This window comes from Hippocampus zosterae, chromosome 7, assembly GCF_025434085.1.
Source record: "Hippocampus zosterae strain Florida chromosome 7, ASM2543408v3, whole genome shotgun sequence".
NCBI classification, from domain to species: domain Eukaryota; kingdom Metazoa; phylum Chordata; class Actinopteri; order Syngnathiformes; family Syngnathidae; genus Hippocampus; species Hippocampus zosterae.
In genome coordinates, this window is record NC_067457.1 from 22512832 (window position 1) to 22535106 (window position 22275).

General features: G+C 42.9%; 3 protein-coding genes across 24 annotated transcripts in view; 2 read left to right on the forward strand and 1 right to left on the reverse strand.

The window, feature by feature from the left end:
* macf1a (microtubule actin crosslinking factor 1a) overlaps positions 1 to 5418 on the forward strand; it is a 114847-nt gene extending 109429 nt beyond the window's left edge. For 12 of the 22 annotated variants that reach the window (XM_052072460.1, XM_052072461.1, XM_052072463.1 and 9 more), the window contains 6 exons: positions 211 to 273; positions 522 to 554; positions 1897 to 2105; positions 2551 to 2655; positions 3555 to 3657; positions 3852 to 5418. In XM_052072460.1, the coding sequence (XP_051928420.1) occupies positions 211 to 273; positions 522 to 554; positions 1897 to 2105; positions 2551 to 2655; positions 3555 to 3657; positions 3852 to 4087 (749 nt within the window). In that variant the 3' untranslated portion in view covers positions 4088 to 5418. The remainder of the gene's footprint in view (positions 1 to 210; positions 274 to 521; positions 555 to 1896; positions 2106 to 2550; positions 2656 to 3554; positions 3658 to 3851) is intronic. The other 10 variants (XM_052072472.1, XM_052072457.1, XM_052072455.1 and 7 more) reach the window with 5 other exon arrangements.
* A 1169-nt stretch (positions 5419 to 6587) lies between these two features.
* On the forward strand, positions 6588 to 13102 carry bmp8a (bone morphogenetic protein 8a). Its single transcript, XM_052072587.1, has 7 exons — positions 6588 to 8142; positions 10653 to 10845; positions 11290 to 11438; positions 11512 to 11691; positions 11771 to 11850; positions 11922 to 12032; positions 12184 to 13102. The coding sequence occupies exons 1-7, from the start codon at positions 7692 to 7694 to the stop codon at positions 12331 to 12333; spliced, it is 1314 nt and encodes a 437-aa protein (XP_051928547.1). The 5' UTR covers positions 6588 to 7691; the 3' UTR covers positions 12334 to 13102.
* Positions 12379 to 22169, reverse strand: zgc:91910 (Zinc finger protein 706-like). Its single transcript, XM_052072646.1, has 4 exons — positions 22064 to 22169; positions 21294 to 21444; positions 13279 to 13392; positions 12379 to 13205 (listed from the first exon to the last, which is right to left on the reverse strand). Exons 2-3 carry the CDS (start codon positions 21426 to 21428, stop codon positions 13297 to 13299), a joined length of 231 nt encoding a protein of 76 aa, XP_051928606.1. The 5' UTR covers positions 21429 to 21444; positions 22064 to 22169; the 3' UTR covers positions 12379 to 13205; positions 13279 to 13296.
* Between the last annotated feature and the right edge of the window lie 106 nt (positions 22170 to 22275).

Consider the following 22275-nt stretch of genomic DNA (forward strand, 5'->3'; position numbering starts at 1 on the left):
CTGGAGTGCGTTGAGTCATATCAATCGGTGTGGCTGGAGGCGGACACCTCGCAATTTGAAACGCCTGCTGTGTGTCCATCTTCACCGTCTTCTTTGTACTCTTGAATATTTGATGACTAGTGCAAAGTAGTGCATGATGCATGCTCCTTCTTCTCTTTTCTTGCCCCCTTCCCTCCTTTTTTTTTCCTTCCATTCCTTTCTTCCTTCCAGTTCAACATCCCGGACTTAAGATCCTTCGCTCTGACTCCAGTAGCTCCATCTCATCCCGTATAGGTTGGATAACTTCTCTGGCTCTTTCTTGACTCCTTCCTCATCAGGGCTTTTTTTTTTTTTCTCATTCTTTTCGTTTGTTGGTTTTTGCTCGCCGATGCCACGACTAATGTTGTGATCCCTTCGATTCCCACGTCATCGTTTGTCCTGGCAACCCCCCACGCCCCCCCCCCCCTCCCCGGCCACGCGTTAGGTTGCGGCTTGTTTGTGTGCGCGTCTGGTTGTTTCACGTTGTCTCCTGTCTCTCTCAGTGGCAGTCACTCCAGGCTATTTCTGCTGCAGAGGTATCTACCCTTCCTCCTCTCTCTCTCTCCATCTGTCCATCCTTCCATCCGGCTGTCTGACCATTCATTCACTGTCCCTCTTAATCCACACAGCTGACTGTCGAGACAGTGTGTGCGCATGCGTGTGTGTGTGGTGTCTTTTGCAGTTGCGATCATATGGATGTTGCCGCCGCTCGCTCCAAGGCCCGCCCGGGTTTTTGAAAAATTTGGAAATACATCTTGTTGGTTGTTTAAGTTGCTTAAGACCCGGGCAGGCTGCCTGGCTGTCTTTCAACGTGACTCCTCTCAGATTTTCGATGGAGATTTAAGAAAAAAAAAAAAAATTGCCTACGTTATAAGCTTATGTCCACCAAAAAAAAAACACTTAGATATTAGATTGGATAAAAGCACTGATAACGCTCTCCTCGAACAGTTGTCGCATAAGACACAATTACTGAGAAATTACTGCACGCTCGCATAAAGTAGCTACTCATAAGAACTACAAGTTGTACTCTTGATATACATAGATAGATATATTTTTGGTCTTGCAATTGTCATTTAGTGAAAAACACTCCTCGCCCGTGTGCCACTTCGATTCAGTCCACGCACCTATTACAGAATGTCGATGTACAAAGTGCTCCTCGTGGTTCTGGCGACACGCAAGCGAAGTGCTGCACTGCTGCTTACCCGCAATGCGCATCTTGACATTCCTGTGCACTTTTCATGCAATGTTCTTCTCGCCGCTCCCATTGAATATTATGAATGGTTATGGTGATGTTTTGTAGCTTCTGCGGGCTTGCTGTGTGCTTGAATTGGAGGGGGGCGGGGGGGGGCTGCCGCACTTTTTGGGATCAGAGAGCGCTGCTCACTAAATGGAAACAATCGTTCAAAATGAGCCCACCCGCCCAAGCACGTGCAATGCTTTGAAACAAGTGCTCGTGTCGATTTGAACTTTTATCTTGATTGTTGTTGCAATTATTTATTATTAATTAATTCCTTTGATTTCTTCATACACATTTTTTAAAATTCATAGCAGTGTTAACTATATTTTTTATTTATAATTGCCCATTTAAAATATTACTATGACAAAATATAGCCCAAAAGTAACAGCATGAGTCTACCTTCTCGTGGTCTCGCCGCTTGTGGGAGGGGCCAAAGGAATTTTTTTTCTTACTGCATTTTGCATATTTTTATTTACAAATGATTTTTTTTAACTAATTACTTTTGCATGTTTATTTATATTTTTAAAAAACAATTATTAGCCGACCGCCTACTTCCGGCACTCTCCCATCCTCTGCCCCCCCCCCCCCCCCCCTGGAGGGTCGCCTGACGTTTGTGCCTCGCTGTTGTGCTTGCGTTGCAGCACGCGGGCGCACCAACCTGGAGCTCCGAGAGAAGTTCATCCTTCCCGAAGGGACGCCGCAAAGCGTGTGCGCCTTCCGCTCACGCGGCCGCCGCTCCAAGCCCGGCTCCCGCAATGCCTCGCCCACCCGCTCCTCGTCCTCGGCCTCCCACAGCGGCGCCTCGGCACCCTCCACGCCGGCCACGCCGACCGCGTCGGCCTCCACCAGGGTAGGTGATATCGCCTTTTTTCCTAAAGCCTAAGCGTAGTGTTCGATGTTAACATGTTTTTCTCTCGTCGTCGTTAAATCTTCCTTCATGCTTTTCTTTTTTTTTTTTTTCTTTCAATTTTCTGATCAATTAAACTTAATTTTACAAAATCTTTTCTCACACAATTAAACTGTCAAATTTGCTCGCTGGTCTCCGCATCTTCTACTTTGCTCTCCGTTGGCGACACATCCGCTTCTCTCCGCATCACTTTTTCGCCCCTCGCAACTTCTGGTCTTCCTTCCTTTCTTGCTGCCCATCGTTACCTTGCTCCTTCCCGTCTTTCTTCTCTCTGCTTGCTTCCTTCATTGCCCCCTGTCTGTCTTTTCCTGATGCCCTCGTCACTACTTCCTGCCTCCCGTTGCCTGCGTCACTATTTCCTGGCTTCACTCCCCCTCCCCCCACTTAGTCATCACACACTCACTCTCGCGACTACGCCAAGCCGTGGTTGACGCACAGTAAAAGTGCGGCAGCGACCAAGTGTCAGTGCTGCCCGGATGTCAGCGGGGACGAGGTAACGACACAAGACCCACGCAGACATAACATCCACCTGCTCCCGCCTTAGCCCTCTTGCTAAATGCCGACCAGACTCGCCAAGCCTATTCATAAAAATAAAAAAATATATATATTTTTTTTAAATTGCAATTATTTTGTTACATCTCTAATGAGAGAGACACTCGTACTGTTATGTTTAATAATTATTGGTCTTTGCTATTCTAATAGTTAAATACCGTGTTGACCCGAATATAAGACGGTGTTTTTTGCATTGAAATAAGACTGAAAAGTGGGGGTCGTCTTATATTCGGGGTCTAGACATCATACCCATTCGCGACGCTAGATGGCGCCAGACATCATTGAAGCAAATGCTGAACTTGACTCCCCAGGCCAAAGTGAACCCCTGTCACGAAGAATAAAAATAAAAATAGCGTTTGCGCGAAGAAGAAAAATAACAATTGCGGTAAGAAGGAAAAGAGAAGCAAATAATAGAAGTTACGAATGTGATTGCACTTTAGTTTACTTATTTAAATGTTCAGATATTAAGATTTGAATGAGGCAAAATAACATGCTAGTTCTCTCAAATATATTGTTAGAATCATTTGTTTCATATGTACTGTAATTATTTTCTGTATAAAAATGAATTTGGTGTTCAAAAAGTTTTGTTCAAACTTGAGTCTTGAAAAAGAGTCTTATAATCAGGGCCGTCTTATATTCGGGCCAAAACAGCAATACTTTGTTTTGTAACGATTTTTGACAATTTATTATTACTATTGCTTTCTCCTCTTACCATTATGATGTCGAATATTACGATGATTGTGACAGCACACACACACACACTCACTGCTTTTGAATTCAGTCGAGAATTGTGAACGAGACACAGCGTAAGCCGACACTCGTCGCCTCTTCTTCGCGCAGGGGGCGTCGTCGGGCTCCAAGCTGAAGCGTCCAACCTTCCATTCCAGTCGCGGCTCACTGACAGGTGAAAACGGCGGGTCGACGCACGCCGCCAAACGAAATGGTGAGACCCCAGCACCGTACTTCGCATTGCAGAGGTCACATGACTTGCGTCGGCGTGATTTTTTTGCCGTAGTCAACTGGGACTTGTTTGCAAATGTGAAGATGAGGACTTTGGACTTTGGCATATGTGGCATATTGCCGACTCTCTCAAATTGGGAATACTGTCCCCAACGCTTTCCCCATATCCCTCGGCAGATCCGAAGCGAGCCGGGTCCTCGGCGAGCGGTCCCACCAGCCGGGCGGGCAGCCGCGCCAGCAGTCGTCGGGGGAGCGACGCGTCCGATGCCTCGGAGCTGCAGGACTCTCGCTCCGTCTGCTCAGACGCGTCCGACACCCCGCGGAGGCCCGGCGGTAGCTCCAAACCCTCCAAGATCCCCACCATCAGCAAGAAGACCCCTAGTCCCAAACCACCCACGTCCAGCAAGAAATAAAACGAGGGTGGGGGAGGGGGGAATGTCTTCCTTTCGCACGGTGGCGGCCCTCTCTCATCGGTTGCTGGCATCCATTTTGTCTCATAACAATTTGGGAGAGGCCGTTTTGCTAGCTTATAGGCACGTGTGTGTGCCACTGCAGCAAAAAATCAGACAAACAGGAAAATGGTCTAAAAAGGGGGACAAAAAAAAAACCTAACTTGGGCTTGTTGGCTAGCAAATATGCAACATGTGACACCACGTGGAACACTCAGGGGAATGCAGGGGCCGCCACCCAGATTGAGGGCAACCTCACCACCACCACCACCACCAACCAGGACTTTGGCCTTGCCCCCCCCCCCCCCCTCCCCACACACAAAAAAAAATCCCCAAAATGGTGGCGGTGTGCCGCAAGGAGCATGTCCTGGCTTCCATCCAAGCGATGGCGCTAGTGGGTCATTTCCCTTTTGTTACAACACTTGACTGGGAGACAATTTGACGGCGTAAAGCGAGGCTGGACGACAGCTGTATGCCTTACCACAATTGTCGGTCGGAAATTTGACATTTCTCCCTAATGGTTGGACTGAAACACCAGGAAGGACACAAACAAAGTCAGCTCTTGGCTCTCGACCGAAAATTCCAACACCAGGATGGACATGCAAAAAAAAACATATTTTTTTTCTAATGCACTCTGGCCTTTTGTCACCACTTTGACTGCGAAACAACATAAATTTGGCGGGGTGGGGGTGGGGGGGTGAAGTCATCGAAGCATTTTTCTGCCGTAACCGACGCTGGGCAATTCCGGGACACTAACCCTTCTCCTGCCATTTAAAGCTGCTCTTGTAATACAACTTTGCCGCTCAGGTGGCGCTAGCAAGTCATTACGGAAGGGGGAGCTTTGTCGACAAAGTTTCATGCCTGTAACAAACAAAAAAAAAAGAAACTGCTGCATTCTCCTGCCTTTCTTTCTCCACCGGCTTCTGTCCCACACAAGACAGAATTGGCCGAGGGGGACGGAGTCAACGTGGCGATTTTCCGCTGTAACGGAGTTGGGACGACGCCTGTGTGGAAGAGGCTTCTCACATATCGGGACGGGGGTGTCAAGTTTTGACACCTGACACTCCAATCTCCCCGCCTCCTTTCTCTTGCCTGTTACGGAAGGTTTTCCATGTTACTTCTTTCTGTTAATTTATAATCCTTTTTTTTGTGTTGATCTTGAAATCTAATATTTAATGATGAAGTTGGCAGGAGGTGATAAACAGGTGCGTTTGTTTCGTGACCAATCATGTGGACTGCATGTGAAGAGAGCAGCAGCGGCAGAGAGACCCCCCCCCCCCCCCAACTCCACCCCCGCCCAGACATTTATACGAAAGACATTTTATTTATTAATGTCCCCCTCTTGACAAGATGCTGCATTACCGTGCAAACGCGAGTAGGAGCAAAGGACAAGTTGTGTAAAATGAAGAAAAAAAAACTAAAATTATAAATCTTTTCTTGTTGTTTTTTTTTGTATTAAAATGATGCTTGCAGTAAAAAAAAAATCTATAGTGATTGCATTTGTTGGATAAATGTATTGAGACATGTACAGGAAGTGCAAGTCATGTGGACAAGCATTCACATTGACACCTAACATTTACATTTTTGTAACGCAGGAGGAAGCTGCAGTCCACCCCCCCCCACCCCCCAGATCTTCTGAGAGCAGCTACGCAAAGAGCCCAGATTCTAACCGTGCCCCTTCCGAACTGTGAGGTAGATGTGCTTAACCGCTCTTCCACCATGTTGCCCCAGGCCGGACATTTCTGAGTAATTCTCACGTTGAGATAAGGACACGCCCGGTTGGTTCTGCGGCAGTAAGCCGAGAGGAAGCCAGCGTAGTTTCCAACTTTTGCGAATATTTGCTCCATCTCTTCCACACACACACACACACGCACACGCGCGATGATCACAACTGTGTTTAGACCTCGCGTGGTCACTGCAGCCGCAAGCGCGTTGCCATCTTTGAAGCCCGGCGCACACCAAAACCGCACCGCAGAACTTGACTCACTCCTTCCTTGGGGCTCACATGAACACAAACGAGGGACCGATGTCAGAATTAGGTGTGCGCAGTGTCAGCCAAAATTGGCCACAGAATCTGTCACGCCTGGCCAAAATGTTTCTTTGGGGCAGCTGGAAAAGGTTCCTCCTCCTTGAAGTAGGGCTTTCAAAACCACCTACCCCAAGGAAAAAAAAATCTGAGCAAAAGAGAAGAAAAACTTCTCTTAACTGATTCACTCCCAAAGACGTTTTTAAACGTCTTTTCAGACTTGGTCTAGAATTGGCTGGTACTGAATGAGTTAAAGTCCCCACACCGTTACCAACGGCAACATACAGTAGCTTGCGTTAAATGCGCTGAGGAAAACTTTTCTGCAATATACTTGGGGGGGGGGGGGGGGGTTGTCAGTAAATGGTGTGAAAGATGGACAGGGGTTGACACTAGGAAGCAGTCCTAAGGAGGAGGCGGGAGAGATCAACTCCCGGGGCTGCTGTGGGTGGAACGTGAAGAGCGCTCCCTCCTGTTACTTGAAAAGTCAGTTCAGACACTCACGCACTGCAAGCGGTGTGTGCCAAGTGTGAAGAAGCTTTTTTTTTTCCATGATTTGTTTTTTAGGAATACTGACGGAAAGACGTTTTCTGTGGATTCCTGTGAGGTTTCCCGCTTTTGTCCGAAGGACGTACAAGGAGAGTCGGACTTCTCGACCGGTTTCACCGCCCGCTCATCAGCACCTGCTTCTCTTCTCAAATTCAAAGTCGTCAGGATCTGCTCCATCGCCGTTTAGCCCACGTCGAGCTGCTTTTTGCGAGGCACCAGGGAATTCCAGACGTTTGGAGACGTACACGCAGGGAGGTGCACGGCGCACTTGAACTGAACCAGAGCGGCTCGGAGCAGAAGAGAGAAACTCCAGAGGTGACTGTCCGTCTCCCAACCCACAGAAGACTCCAGACGAGGAAAAAGTTGGAATGGAGGTCAATGGCTTCTTCAATCTTGTGCAGCCGACAAGTTCTTTTTCTGGTCTCAGTCTGCCCAAAGTTGAAGACTGACAACTGAGAAGACACTTGATCAACTCAAGTCCAGTCAATTTTAGAGCTTCAGGTTTTTGACTACTCATTGTCCAATGTTCAGCAACAATAATTTGCATTTCCATTGAACTGTACTTAAAAGAAGAAGAAGAGAGAAGACTCCCAAGAGGGGAACATTTCCTTCGGGTCTATCTTGAGTAGAAAGGGGGCTCCAGATTTGGGGAAAGTTGGGGTGGAGACCAAAAGGAAGAAACTGAACATTCCCTTCATGGTCCAGCTTGTAGAAGAACTCTGAGGAGGATCTGGACTTGAGAAGTTTGGAGAGAGAGAGAGAGAGAAAGAACGTGACCATCACTTCCAAAGTTTAGGGGACTCGAGAAGGATCCAGACGAGGGAAGACAAGGAGTGGAAGAGGACATCATCTTCAGTGCACAGCTCGTGAGGAAACTTGCCAAGAGGATCAGGACTAGAGAAAAAAGGAGCGAGTGAAAAATCATCTCCAGCATTTGAAGAGTTTTGGGAGCCTGCAGATAGGAGGTGAAAGTCTCCAGAAAGAAGCCAAGGCAGGATGGTGACGTGTCCGACCCAAAGAGGCAGCCGACAACGTGGCGTCCGCCAGCTCCCGCCCAGGAACATGCTCCTGTTTCTGGTCCTGCTCCTGCCGCTAGCCCAGCAGGCCCAGACGGCAGTGCACTCCAGCTTCCGGCGTCTGAGCGGCCGCGAGAAGAAAGAGATGCAAAAGGAGATCTTGTCCATCCTGGGCCTGCCGGGCCGACCCAGGCCTCACCCGCCGCTTAGGCCGCCTTCGTCGGCGCCGCTTTTCATGCTGGACCTCTACCACGCCATGGCGGTGGACGGCGAGGACAACCCGGCCTCCGCCAACGAGGTCATCAGGCCCGGCGTGCATCGGAGGAGGGCGGCCGTCCACCACCCGGCGCTGCCTACCCTCAGCACGCACACGCCACCGCTCGGCACCGTCGTCAGCGAGGCCGACACTGTCATGAGCTTCGTCAACTTGGGTGAGTGCAAACGTGTTGCGGGAAGCATCATGACAAAGTAACTTTGTTTTTATACAGAGATGCTGCGACCGCGTCAATTTCCCCCAAAGATGTCATGAGAGATGCATCTCCGTGGCGTTACAAAATTGACTATGTACTCTAAGCTCAATATTTTGTGAACGATACCAATGCCACGATACAGGCGATACTTGATATCAGCGATTCCCTCAAGTTATCGGTGTAAAACAGTCAGCCTGTACAAACGCATTTTACCAATGATATAATTGTCAAGAGGAAAAACACCCATGGCATATCAAAATATAAAAATAGTCGCTCAGTAAAAAATGCATATAAATGTACAGAACTATCGTTCTCGTATGCATTTTTTTACTGACCTCTACTACTCATAAACTTTACTACATCACAAGGTTAGGGTTTTTGATCAGGGTTTTCAACTAGGCTAAGTGCTTAGAGGTAGGGTTTAAAACTAGGGTTAGCGCTTGGAAGTAAGGGCCGTATGCTACGGTTGGGGTTTCAAAGTAGGATTTTAAACTGGGGTTTGTATTTCTGATTTAAACTAGGGTTAACATTTGATAGTCTGGTTTTATATTAAGGTTAGGGCGACAATGTAAGGTTTAAATTTACGCTTGGATTTTCAACCTAAAGTAAACTAAACTGAATTTGGAGTGGAGTGAAGTGGTGTGTGGGTGTGTTTGCAATTGCAGAGTCGTGCTGATGCCTATCTGTCCCAGCATAAATATTAGCCTGCCTCTTCGGATCGCCTCCTTCCTGCAACAGGACAGCTCGGCGGGAATGCTCTTTAAGCTTCAAGTGTTGTATAAACCACCGCCCAACCCCCCGCGCCCCCGCCCCATGTGTGTTTTGCTCTTACACCCTGGAATTTATCAGTCAACGCTGCACACAAACATCGTTTGATGGCCCAGCGCGGCCGCGTTGTGCAAACACCGGCCGGGCGAGCTGACAGGCCGCCCTCCATTCATTGACCGTTGCAAAAGCTTCTCACCTGCCGCCGCCCGGTGGCACGGACACGGACTTTCTTTCAATTTGCGCACATCGTGACCTCATCCGAGCATGACCCCGTGCGCGCGCCAGGGAACACACAGCTGCAGTCGATTAAAGGGCCCGAATGACACGCACCGGTAAGCCAGCCGGCCGGGCCGAGCGAGATGAAAATGCGGCTGCGGCGGCAAGCGCTAAAAATACGACAAAATACAAGGCAGGCCTGCAATTAGTGGTGTGTGTGCGCACTGCAGCTGCTGTGGTGCGGAGCACAGTGTCTCTAATTACCGCTCTAGTGTGCGTGCGTGCGCGCGCGCGAGATGCTCAACCGATCGGAGGACTTCGTATCGCTATTTAACGTCAACACACAGTGTTTGTGACTATGAGTCTCTAGGGCTCTCTTTCTGTCGATCCGCATGCAATGTGTGTTGCATCTTTATTTGCACGTCGATATAAACGCGCTGCGTCCAGGGTCTCGTGCAGCTCAAAGTTTGTGTGTGTGTATACGTAAAGCAACGAAAAGTTGCTCCTCCGCCGCGTAAACGTCACCTGTTGAGGTTTTTATCTCCATTCGTGCAACGTTACCGTCTACAGATTTTCAATGCAACAATTGCTCATAACGCTTGTTACCAATTAATTTAGTGTATACAGTCACAAATATTACGAGGATCTCGCACCCATTCTGTTTCTGATTTTCGAAGTGACGTTTTAAATGCCTGCCTCTTTAAGAGACGCCATTCCCGGAAGTTGCCGTCTCTTAGGTTACCCTGAGCAAGGTGCTTTATTTTGGGCCGTCGCGCTAATTAACTCATGGACAAACAATACATGTGATGAGAAATGTATTAATTTACCATAATTTGTGATCAATTTACACACGCTGGAACGTGTTAACTTGATTTTTATGTCTCGTTTTATGTCGCAAGATTTTATCGCATCTTTTAAGCTTCACCCTTCCCGGAAGTGTATCTCCTTCGATGGGTTGGTAGGAAAAGAACTTCCGTATACATACCCATAATAGATCTTTGTAAAACAACAGGCCCGGGGGCCAGATCTCGCCCGCCACATCATTTTAATTGGCCCGTGAAATCAAATCAAATGTAAACTTCCATAATGCTTGCTAAAATCTCTACCAAAATGTAAAATTTAAAAAAGGGACGTATTGAAAGCATTTTTCTTGTAACCAAACCCCTGGTTATGGTAACTTCAACAATCGTTGAATGAACTGGTGTCTTTTTTTATCACTTGGTTTCAGTCATAACGGCCCTCCAAGGACAAAACGGGAACTAAAAATGTGGCCCATCACAAAAATAAGTTTGTTACTCCTGCCTAATGGCCATATATATATATATTTTTTTTTCCCTGTAAAAAAACGGCTTATTACACATGGTCGTTTTTTTAAATGTAAAAAAGGCTTCCTATACATGGTAGGCTTTTTTTTTTTTTTTGCTGTAAAAAAAAAACGCCTTACAACACATGGACGCTGTCTTTTGTGTGCGTTGGTCACATCGTAGTGGAGCAGGAGCGGGACCTGCTGCAGCCACGTCCCTACTGGAAGGAGTTTCGCTTCGACCTGACCCCCTTGCCCCAGGGTGAGACCGTGACGGCAGCAGAGTTTCGCATCTACAAGGCGCTGACGCTGGGCCAGCGGGCCAACAGAACCCTGCACATCTCCGTATACGAGATTCAGAAGGACAACAGACACAGGTACACACACTGTATTCCTCTGATTTATTTCAGAGGCAAAAGTCATACGTTTTCATTGTTATTATTGTGACTAAAGTGCGATTTTTGCAGAAAATAGTTAATCATTAAATATTAAATTCATTTTTGGCAAGTCAAGTTTTATTGTTCAAAGAAAAAGTATGTCTTCAAGAAATGTACTTTTTCAGAAAAAGTAACGTTTTGGAGTGTGTTTTTTTTTTAAATAGCAAAAACTTTGCAGAACACGTAACTTTTTGTCAACAAAAAGTATATTTTCAATGCTATTACCCTTTCAGGGATTTTTTCCTTTTGGGAAAAGTTTTTGTCGAAAATCCTCTCAGGAAAAAAAAATCCTATTTCATAATATTTGTCATTTATGGTCATTTGAGACTTTCTTCTGATTAAGGGTTCTATAAATGATTTAAAATTTGACGATGTTGTTTTCAGGGACCCCGAGCTGGTGCTGCTGGATATGCAGTCCGTGCCGGCAGGCCAAGAAGGCTGGTTGGCCTTCGACGTCACCTCGGCGTCCAACCACTGGCTTCTGCACCCCCGCAGCAACCTGGGAATCCGCCTCTACGTGGAGACCGAGGAGGGTCCGACCGCTCACACTCTTGCCGCTACTCTTTTAATATCTGACGCCCAACTTGACTCACGCTGCCCTTCTAGATCGCTCGCTGTCTGCCGCCTGGATCGGGCTGGTGGGCCGGAGGGGTCCTCGCTCCAAGCAGCCCTTCATGGTGACCTTCTTCCGGGAGAGCCAGATCCCCTGCCGGCCCCCCCGCGCGGTCAAGACGCACCCCCGCAGGAAGAAGCCCAAATATGACCTCCCCGTACCCAGCATCCATAGTTGAGTTTGGTTTCGCTGGACTTTTGCACGAATCTTTTGTCAACAGAGGTGATTTCAATTTGGTTTTGTTCCACTCAGATCGAAGTCCGGTCAACAGTGGCGGTCAGCCATGTAAAAAACACGAACTCTATGTTAGCTTCAGCGACCTCGGATGGAAGGTGAGCTTTTTTTTTTTAAAATGGTGGTATACTTAATATATCCAAAGTTGATTTATTCTCTTCTTGTTCAGGACTGGGTTCTGGCACCCACAGGCTACTCGGCGTACTACTGCGATGGCGAGTGTTTTTACCCCCTTGGTGCCTGCATGAATGCCACCAACCACGCCCTCATCCAGCAAGTGGTCAGTACCACTGTCTTTGTCATTCATTCGTGAGCTTTTACGCACACGTTTGACATATTCTACTCTCTGCAATTCCGGACTGAATCTAAAATGCAACATAACTAGTACTCGACTTGAGGAAGTTTCTCAGGCATTTTATTTTGTTTGCCAGGTGCATCTGCTGAAGCCCGACGAGGTGCCAAAGGCGTGTTGCGCGCCCACCAAGCTGAGCCCCATCTCCGTGCTCTTCTACGACGACAACAACAACGTCATACTCAAGAAGCATCGGAACATGGTGGTTAAGAACTGCGGCTGCCTATGAAATGCCGCCAAGATGTCATCAGCGGCAACCAAAACCAGAGGAGAGTTGACTTTGACTTTTATTACAAGATACACACACAAAACTATTACTTTTTTTGGTCACACATCTTTTCTATAGTAAATAGTCCTTCCAAAAAATGAAATAAAACAATGTTGTACATGTTTTGTGCTTGTCACTAAAAGTTAGCGGTCCAAATTAATGAACAATATATTCTGTAAGTTATTGTCACATGTATATTTGTTTAAAAAAAAAAAGGCCAGAGGTACGGTGGGTAAGCGCCTGATATTTAGTGGGTTGTTCTTTTTTTTTTACTTCTCTGCGTAGCTTGCATCACTCAGGAAAGATGACAGAAGAAAAAGTGAAATATATGAACTTGTCATTCATCCTTTGTGTAATCGGAATTTGAACTTTAACAGTACTTATATGGATCCTATCATTGTGAGTGCTGACCATATTATCCGCAGATAGGCAAAGTTGCTTGCACATGCGCCAGATTTCATCCTGTTATCCGGAAGTGTAGCTGTCTCTGTGTGGTCTGACTTTAACCCCTCCCAAGAAGAGAACAGGGGTATAAAATGGCTCCACAATAACAACCTGGGATGAAGTCCGGCGAATGTGCAAGCGACTTTGCCTATCTGCATATAACAGCACTCACAATGCTACAAACAGTTCGAAGATACATCTGAGCACTTTTAAATGTCAAATTCCCGTTATGTCTGACAGTTTGCCAGTATGTTGCTTGTATACAATAAATATGTTTTTCCAACAACACACTGCTGGTGGACTTGTGCCCCTTTTGTTTCCGGTCCTTCCACACATCGCCGCCATGTTGACTGGTCCCAGTGTTCTTGATCCATGACATTGAGTTGTTTCTATGGTAAGAAGACGCAAGATGACACGCGTAGTATATACAAAGGGCGAAGATGGCGTGCGAGTGGTTCCTACCGGCTCGGTGGCGCGCCCTCAAGCCTGAACGTCGGCCAGCTCGGGAGGCATTGGAGACTTGGGGTGTTTACTCTCAAAATGTTGCTTGAAGGTCTTTGGATCAGGCATTTGGGTCTACAAAAATACAAACGCACATGTAGGTATTGACATCTAACGTGTAGTTTTAGAATCTACTCTAAGGCGGGGGTTTTTTTTCATATTAAAAAAACTGTTTTTTTTAAAAACACGACCACAGCATATTTAGCCGAAAAAACGTCCATGTATAGTAGGGCATTTTTTGCCCCCCAAAAATGACCATGTATAATAAGGCGTTTTTGGCCGTAAAAAACAACCATGTATAATAAGGCGTTTTTAGCCGGGAAAAAAATACCATGAATAGAAAGGCGTTTTTAGCCGGGAAAAAACGACCACGTATAGTAAGGCGTTTTTAGCTGAAAAAAACCCCGACATATATAGTAAGGCGTTTTTAGCCGAAAAAAACGACCATGTAATAGTAGGGCATTTTTTTGCCCCCAAAAAATGACCATGTATAATAAGGCGTTTTTAGCCGAAAAAAACAACCATGTATAGTAAGGCGTTTTTAGCCGGAAAAAAACGACCACGTATAGTAAGGTGTTTTTAGCCGTAAAAAACAACCATGTATAGTAAGGCGTTTTTAGCCGGGAAAAAAACAACCATGTATAGTAGGGCATTTTTTTGCCCCCAAAAAATGACCATGTATAATAAGGCGTTTTTGGCCGTAAAAAACAACCATGTATAGTAAGGCGTTTTTAGCCGGGAAAAAAACAACCATGTATAGCAAGGCATTTTTAGCCTAAAAAAAAAGACCATGTATAGTAGTGTCATTTTTAGCCGAAAAAAACAACCATGTATAGCAAGGCATTTTTAGCCTAAAAAAAAAGACCATGTATAGTAAGGCGTTTTTAGCCGGAAAAAAACGACCACGTATAGTAAGGTGTTTGTAGCTGAAAAAAAAACGACCATGTATAGTAAGGCGTTTTTAGCTGAAAAAAACCCGACATATATAGTAAGGCGTTTTTAGCCGAAAAAAACGACCATGTATAGTAGGGCATTTTTTTGCCCCCAAAAAATGACCATGTATAATAAGGCGTTTTTGGCCGTAAAAAACAACCATGTATAATAAGGCGTTTTTAGCCGGGAAAAAAACAACCATGTATAGCAAGGCATTTTTAGCCTAAAAAAAAAGACCATGTATAGTAAGGCGTTTTTAGCTGGAAAAAAACCCGACATATATAGTAAGGCGTTTTTAGCCGAAAAAAACGACCATGTATAGTAGGGCATTTTTTTGCCCCCAAAAAATGACCATGTATAATAAGGCGTTTTTGGCCGAAAAAAACAACCATGTATAGCAAGGCATTTTTAGCCTAAAAAAAAAGACCATGTATAGTAAGGCGTTTTTAGCCGGAAAAAAACGACCACGTATAGTAAGGTGTTTGTAGCTGAAAAAAACTACCATGTATAGTAAGGCGTTTTTAGCTGAAAAAAAACCGACATATATAGTAAGGCGTTTTTAGCCGAAAAAAACGACCATGTATAGTAGGGCATTTTTTTGCCCCCAAAAAATGACCATGTATAATAAGGCGTTTTTGGCCGTAAAAAACAACCATGTATAATAAGGCGTTTTTAGCCGGGAAAAAAACAACCATGTATAGCAAGGCATTTTTAGCCTAAAAAAAAGACCATGTATAGTAAGTCGTTTTTAGCCGAAAAAAACAACCATGTATAGCAAGGCATTTTTAGCCTAAAAAAAAGACCATGTATAGTAAGTCGTTTTTAGCCGAAAAAAACAACCATGTATAGCAAGGCATTTTTAGCCTAAAAAAAAGACCATGTATAGTAAGTCGTTTTTAGCCGAAAAAAAACGACCATGTATAACAAGGCATTTTGAGCCTAAAAAAAAAGACCATGTATAGTAAGGCGTTTTTAGCTGGAAAAAAACGACCACGTATAGTAAGGTGTTTTTAGCCGTAAAAAACAACCATGTATAGTAAGGCGTTTTTAGCCGGGAAAAAAACAACCATGTATAGTAAGGCATTTTGAGCCTAAAAAAAAGACCATGTATAGTAAGGCGTTTTTAGCCGTAAAAAACAACCATGTATAGTAAGGCGTTTTTAGCCAAAAAAAAGACCATGTTTAGTAAGGCGCTTTTTGTCGAATAAAAACGACCATGTATAGTAAGGCGTTTTTAGCCGGAAAAAAACGACCATGTATAGAGTAAGGCGTTTTTAGCCGAAAAAAACCAGACTGTAAAGTAAGGCGTTTTTAGCCGAAAAAAACGACCATGTATAGTAGGGCATTTTTTTGCCCCCAAAAAATGACCATGTATAATAAGGCGTTTTTGGCCGTAAAAAACAACCATGTATAGTAAGGCGTTTTTAGCCGGGAAAAAAACAACCATGTATAGCAAGGCATTTTTAGCCTAAAAAAAAAGACCATGTATAGTAAGGCGTTTTTAGCTGAAAAAAACCCGACATATATAGTAAGGCGTTTTTAGCCGAAAAAAACGACCATGTATAGTAGGGCATTTTTTTGCCCCCAAAAAATGACCATGTATAATAAGGCGTTTTTGGCCGAAAAAAACAACCATGTATAGCAAGGCATTTTTAGCCTAAAAAAAAGACCATGTATAGTAAGGCGTTTTTAGCCGGAAAAAAACGACCACGTATAGTAAGGTGTTTGTAGCTGAAAAAAACGACCATGTATAGTAAGGCGTTTTTAGCTGAAAAAAAACCGACATATATAGTAAGGCGTTTTTAGCCGAAAAAAACGACCATGTATAGTAGGGCATTTTTTTGCCCCCAAAAAATGACCATGTATAATAAGGCGTTTTTGGCCGTAAAAAACAACCATGTATAATAAGGCGTTTTTAGCCGGGAAAAAAACAACCATGTATAGCAAGGCATTTTTAGCCTAAAAAAAAAGACCATGTATAGTAAGGCGTTTTTAGCTGAAAAAAAAACCCGACATATATAGTAAGGCGTTTTTAGCCGAAAAAAACAACCATGTATAGTAAGGCGTTTTTAGCCGGGAAAAAAACAACCATGTATAGTAGGGCATTTTTTTGCCCCCAAAAAATGACCATGTATAATAAGGCGTTTTTGGCCGTAAAAAACAACCATGTATAGTAAGGCGTTTTTAGCCGGGAAAAAAACAACCATGTATAGCAAGGCATTTTTAGCCTAAAAAAAAGACCATGTATAGTAAGTCGTTTTTAGCCGAAAAAAACAACCATGTATAGCAAGGCATTTTTAGCCTAAAAAAAAGACCATGTATAGTAAGTCGTTTTTAGCCGAAAAAAAACGACCATGTATAACAAGGCATTTTGAGCCTAAAAAAAAAGACCATGTATAGTAAGGCGTTTTTAGCTGGAAAAAAACGACCACGTATAGTAAGGTGTTTTTAGCCGTAAAAAACAACCATGTATAGTAAGGCGTTTTTAGCCGGGAAAAAAACAACCATGTATAGTAAGGCATTTTGAGCCTAAAAAAAAGACCATGTATAGTAAGGCGTTTTTAGCCGTAAAAAACAACCATGTATAGTAAGGCGTTTTTAGCCAAAAAAAAGACCATGTTTAGTAAGGCGCTTTTTGTCGAATAAAAACGACCATGTATAGTAAGGCGTTTTTAGCCGGAAAAAAACGACCATGTATAGAGTAAGGCGTTTTTAGCCGAAAAAAACCAGACTGTAAAGTAAGGCGTTTTTAGCCGAAAAAAACGACCATGTATAGTAGGGCATTTTTTGCCCCCAAAAAATGACCATGTATAATAAGGCGTTTTTGGCCGTAAAAAACAACCATGTATAGTAAGGCGTTTTTAGCCGGGAAAAAAACAACCATGTATAGCAAGGCATTTTTAGCCTAAAAAAAAAGACCATGTATAGTAAGGCGTTTTTAGCTGAAAAAAACCCGACATATATAGTAAGGCGTTTTTAGCCGAAAAAAACGACCATGTATAGTAGGGCATTTTTTTGCCCCCAAAAAATGACCATGTATAATAAGGCGTTTTTGGCCGAAAAAAACAACCATGTATAGCAAGGCATTTTTAGCCTAAAAAAAAGACCATGTATAGTAAGGCGTTTTTAGCCGGAAAAAAACGACCACGTATAGTAAGGTGTTTGTAGCTGAAAAAAACGACCATGTATAGTAAGGCGTTTTTAGCTGAAAAAAACCCGACATATATAGTAAGGCGTTTTTAGCCGAAAAAAACGACCATGTATAGTAGGGCATTTTTTTGCCCCCAAAAAATGACCATGTATAATAAGGCGTTTTTGGCCGAAAAAAACAACCATGTATAGCAAGGCATTTTTAGCCTAAAAAAAAGACCATGTATAGTAAGGCGTTTTTAGCCGGAAAAAAACGACCACGTATAGTAAGGTGTTTGTAGCTGAAAAAAACGACCATGTATAGTAAGGCGTTTTTAGCTGAAAAAAAGACCATGTTTAGTAAGGCGCTTTTTGTCGAATAAAAACGACCATGTATAGTAAGGCGTTTTTAGCCGGAAAAAAACGACCATGTATAGAGTAAGGCGTTTTTAGCCGAAAAAAACCAGACTGTAAAGTAAGGCGTTTTTAGCCGAAAAAAACGACCATGTATAGTAGGGCATTTTTTTGCCCCCAAAAAATGACCATGTATAATAAGGCGTTTTTGGCCGTAAAAAACAACCATGTATAGTAAGGCGTTTTTAGCCGGGAAAAAAACAACCATGTATAGCAAGGCATTTTTAGCCTAAAAAAAAAGACCATGTATAGTAAGGCGTTTTTAGCTGAAAAAAACCCGACATATATAGTAAGGCGTTTTTAGCCGAAAAAAACGACCATGTATAGTAGGGCATTTTTTTGCCCCCAAAAAATGACCATGTATAATAAGGCGTTTTTGGCCGAAAAAAACAACCATGTATAGCAAGGCATTTTTAGCCTAAAAAAAAGACCATGTATAGTAAGGCGTTTTTAGCCGGAAAAAAACGACCACGTATAGTAAGGTGTTTGTAGCTGAAAAAAACGACCATGTATAGTAAGGCGTTTTTAGCTGAAAAAAAACCGACATATATAGTAAGGCGTTTTTAGCCGAAAAAAACGACCATGTATAGTAGGGCATTTTTTTGCCCCCAAAAAATGACCATGTATAATAAGGCGTTTTTGGCCGTAAAAAACAACCATGTATAATAAGGCGTTTTTAGCCGGGAAAAAAACAACCATGTATAGCAAGGCATTTTTAGCCTAAAAAAAAAGACCATGTATAGTAAGGCGTTTTTAGCTGAAAAAAAAACCCGACATATATAGTAAGGCGTTTTTAGCCGAAAAAAACAACCATGTATAGTAAGGCGTTTTTAGCCGGGAAAAAAACAACCATGTATAGTAGGGCATTTTTTTGCCCCCAAAAAATGACCATGTATAATAAGGCGTTTTTGGCCGTAAAAAACAACCATGTATAGTAAGGCGTTTTTAGCCGGGAAAAAAACAACCATGTATAGCAAGGCATTTTTAGCCTAAAAAAAAGACCATGTATAGTAAGTCGTTTTTAGCCGAAAAAAACAACCATGTATAGCAAGGCATTTTTAGCCTAAAAAAAAGACCATGTATAGTAAGTCGTTTTTAGCCGAAAAAAAACGACCATGTATAACAAGGCATTTTGAGCCTAAAAAAAAAGACCATGTATAGTAAGGCGTTTTTAGCTGGAAAAAAACGACCACGTATAGTAAGGTGTTTTTAGCCGTAAAAAACAACCATGTATAGTAAGGCGTTTTTAGCCGGGAAAAAAACAACCATGTATAGTAAGGCATTTTGAGCCTAAAAAAAAGACCATGTATAGTAAGGCGTTTTTAGCCGTAAAAAACAACCATGTATAGTAAGGCGTTTTTAGCCAAAAAAAAGACCATGTTTAGTAAGGCGCTTTTTGTCGAATAAAAACGACCATGTATAGTAAGGCGTTTTTAGCCGGAAAAAAACGACCATGTATAGAGTAAGGCGTTTTTAGCCGAAAAAAACCAGACTGTAAAGTAAGGCGTTTTTAGCCGAAAAAAACGACCATGTATAGTAGGGCATTTTTTGCCCCCAAAAAATGACCATGTATAATAAGGCGTTTTTGGCCGTAAAAAACAACCATGTATAGTAAGGCGTTTTTAGCCGGGAAAAAAACAACCATGTATAGCAAGGCATTTTTAGCCTAAAAAAAAAGACCATGTATAGTAAGGCGTTTTTAGCTGAAAAAAACCCGACATATATAGTAAGGCGTTTTTAGCCGAAAAAAACGACCATGTATAGTAGGGCATTTTTTTGCCCCCAAAAAATGACCATGTATAATAAGGCGTTTTTGGCCGAAAAAAACAACCATGTATAGCAAGGCATTTTTAGCCTAAAAAAAAGACCATGTATAGTAAGGCGTTTTTAGCCGGAAAAAAACGACCACGTATAGTAAGGTGTTTGTAGCTGAAAAAAACGACCATGTATAGTAAGGCGTTTTTAGCTGAAAAAAACCCGACATATATAGTAAGGCGTTTTTAGCCGAAAAAAACGACCATGTATAGTAGGGCATTTTTTTGCCCCCAAAAAATGACCATGTATAATAAGGCGTTTTTGGCCGAAAAAAACAACCATGTATAGCAAGGCATTTTTAGCCTAAAAAAAAGACCATGTATAGTAAGGCGTTTTTAGCCGGAAAAAAACGACCACGTATAGTAAGGTGTTTGTAGCTGAAAAAAACGACCATGTATAGTAAGGCGTTTTTAGCTGAAAAAAACCCGACATATATAGTAAGGCGTTTTTAGCCGAAAAAAACGACCATGTATAGTAGGGCATTTTTTTGCCCCCAAAAAATGACCATGTATAATAAGGCGTTTTTGGCCGTAAAAAACAACCATGTATAATAAGGCGTTTTTAGCCGGGAAAAAAACAACCATGTATAGCAAGGCATTTTTAGCCTAAAAAAAAAGACCATGTATAGTAAGGCGTTTTTAGCTGAAAAAAAAACCCGACATATATAGTAAGGCGTTTTTAGCCGAAAAAAACAACCATGTATAGTAAGGCGTTTTTAGCCGGGAAAAAAACAACCATGTATAGTAGGGCATTTTTTTGCCCCCAAAAAATGACCATGTATAATAAGGCGTTTTTGGCCGTAAAAAACAACCATGTATAGTAAGGCGTTTTTAGCCGGGAAAAAAACAACCATGTATAGCAAGGCATTTTTAGCCTAAAAAAAAGACCATGTATAGTAAGTCGTTTTTAGCCGAAAAAAACAACCATGTATAGCAAGGCATTTTTAGCCTAAAAAAAAGACCATGTATAGTAAGTCGTTTTTAGCCGAAAAAAAACGACCATGTATAACAAGGCATTTTGAGCCTAAAAAAAAAGACCATGTATAGTAAGGCGTTTTTAGCCGGAAAAAAACGACCACGTATAGTAAGGTGTTTTTAGCCGTAAAAAACAACCATGTATAGTAAGGCGTTTTTAGCCGGGAAAAAAACAACCATGTATAGTAAGGCATTTTGAGCCTAAAAAAAAGACCATGTATAGTAAGGCGTTTTTAGCCGTAAAAAACAACCATGTATAGTAAGGCGTTTTTAGCCAAAAAAAAGACCATGTTTAGTAAGGCGCTTTTTGTCGAATAAAAACGACCATGTATAGTAAGGCGTTTTTAGCCGGAAAAAAACGACCATGTATAGAGTAAGGCGTTTTTAGCCGAAAAAAACCAGACTGTAAAGTAAGGCGTTTTTAGCCGAAAAAAACGACCATGTATAGTAGGGCATTTTTTCCCCCCAAAAATGACCATGTTTAATAAGGCGTTTTTAGCCGTAAAAAACAACCATGTATAGTAAGGCGTTTTTAGCCGGGAAAAAAACAACCATATATAGCAAGGCATTTTTAGCCTAAAATAAACGACCATGTATAGTAAGGCGTTTTCAACTCAAAAAAACGACCATGTACATTATACGAAGGTGTTTTGAGCCCAAAAAAACAACCATGTATAGTCAGGCGTTTTCACAAAGTGTTTGTGGCTGTACCCTGCAGACTGGGCATGTGTGGACCAGCGCCACCTTGGCAGCAGTTTTCTGGTCGGCCGCCTGCCCCTTCTTCTTCTCGGCGGCCTTCTTGGCGTTCTTCTGCTGGGACTGAATCTTTTGCTGCCCACGAGCCATGGCCCTCACATGCAACCTGAAAACACAACACGTCACACCTTCAGTCAACTCACATCTTATGCCAGGTTATATATTTTATCCACAGCTGTGCTAAATTACAAAACGGCCTTCAAATTCAGGGCACTGTTCTGAATTATGAAGCATCACATTAAACCACAAACACAAATGAGCATGGAGCACTTTAACAGTATTCTGTTGTTATGGATACCTAAATTAAAATTAATAATCTCGCGAGGAAAATTGTTAAGAAAACATATTTGTGTGTAACATTTATAAAGTGGCTTTGTGGTGTACGGCTGCAAAAGCGCCGGCTTTTCGCATTGAGTTCACAAATGTACTTTGTAAAGTGTCGCGTCAAACGTTAGACGAGGAAGAAATGTTATGTTCAACTTGGGCGAGATAGAATATATTTACATGAAGATATTGCGAACCGAAAGCCTTTAATAATCTTCGGCAGCCAACTTGCTAACAGAATTACCTCGCTTCGATAGCTAAAGACGCCAAGACATTACCGATAAAGCCGACATTAAATTGTTTCATTTCGGCCCTTTCCAAAATTAAACACGCAAATAAAACATAAGATAGTTTTAAACACTTAACTGCGGGGCAGCGTAATAATTTGAAAGCGTGTTTACCTTGGAGGTTTACCACTCTCGTTAGCTCTTTTGTCGTTCTCGTGTTTTGCCGTCACCGGAAGTACGTCATTGTTGAAAAGGTCACCTCGGAAGGCTTCGCAAATGATTCACACAAATATGTTCATTATTTTGTGCAAGCATTTATCAAGATTTGGCATTTGTAAATATTCACATTTACTTATGAATTGTTGAATGAACTCCTTCGCAACAAA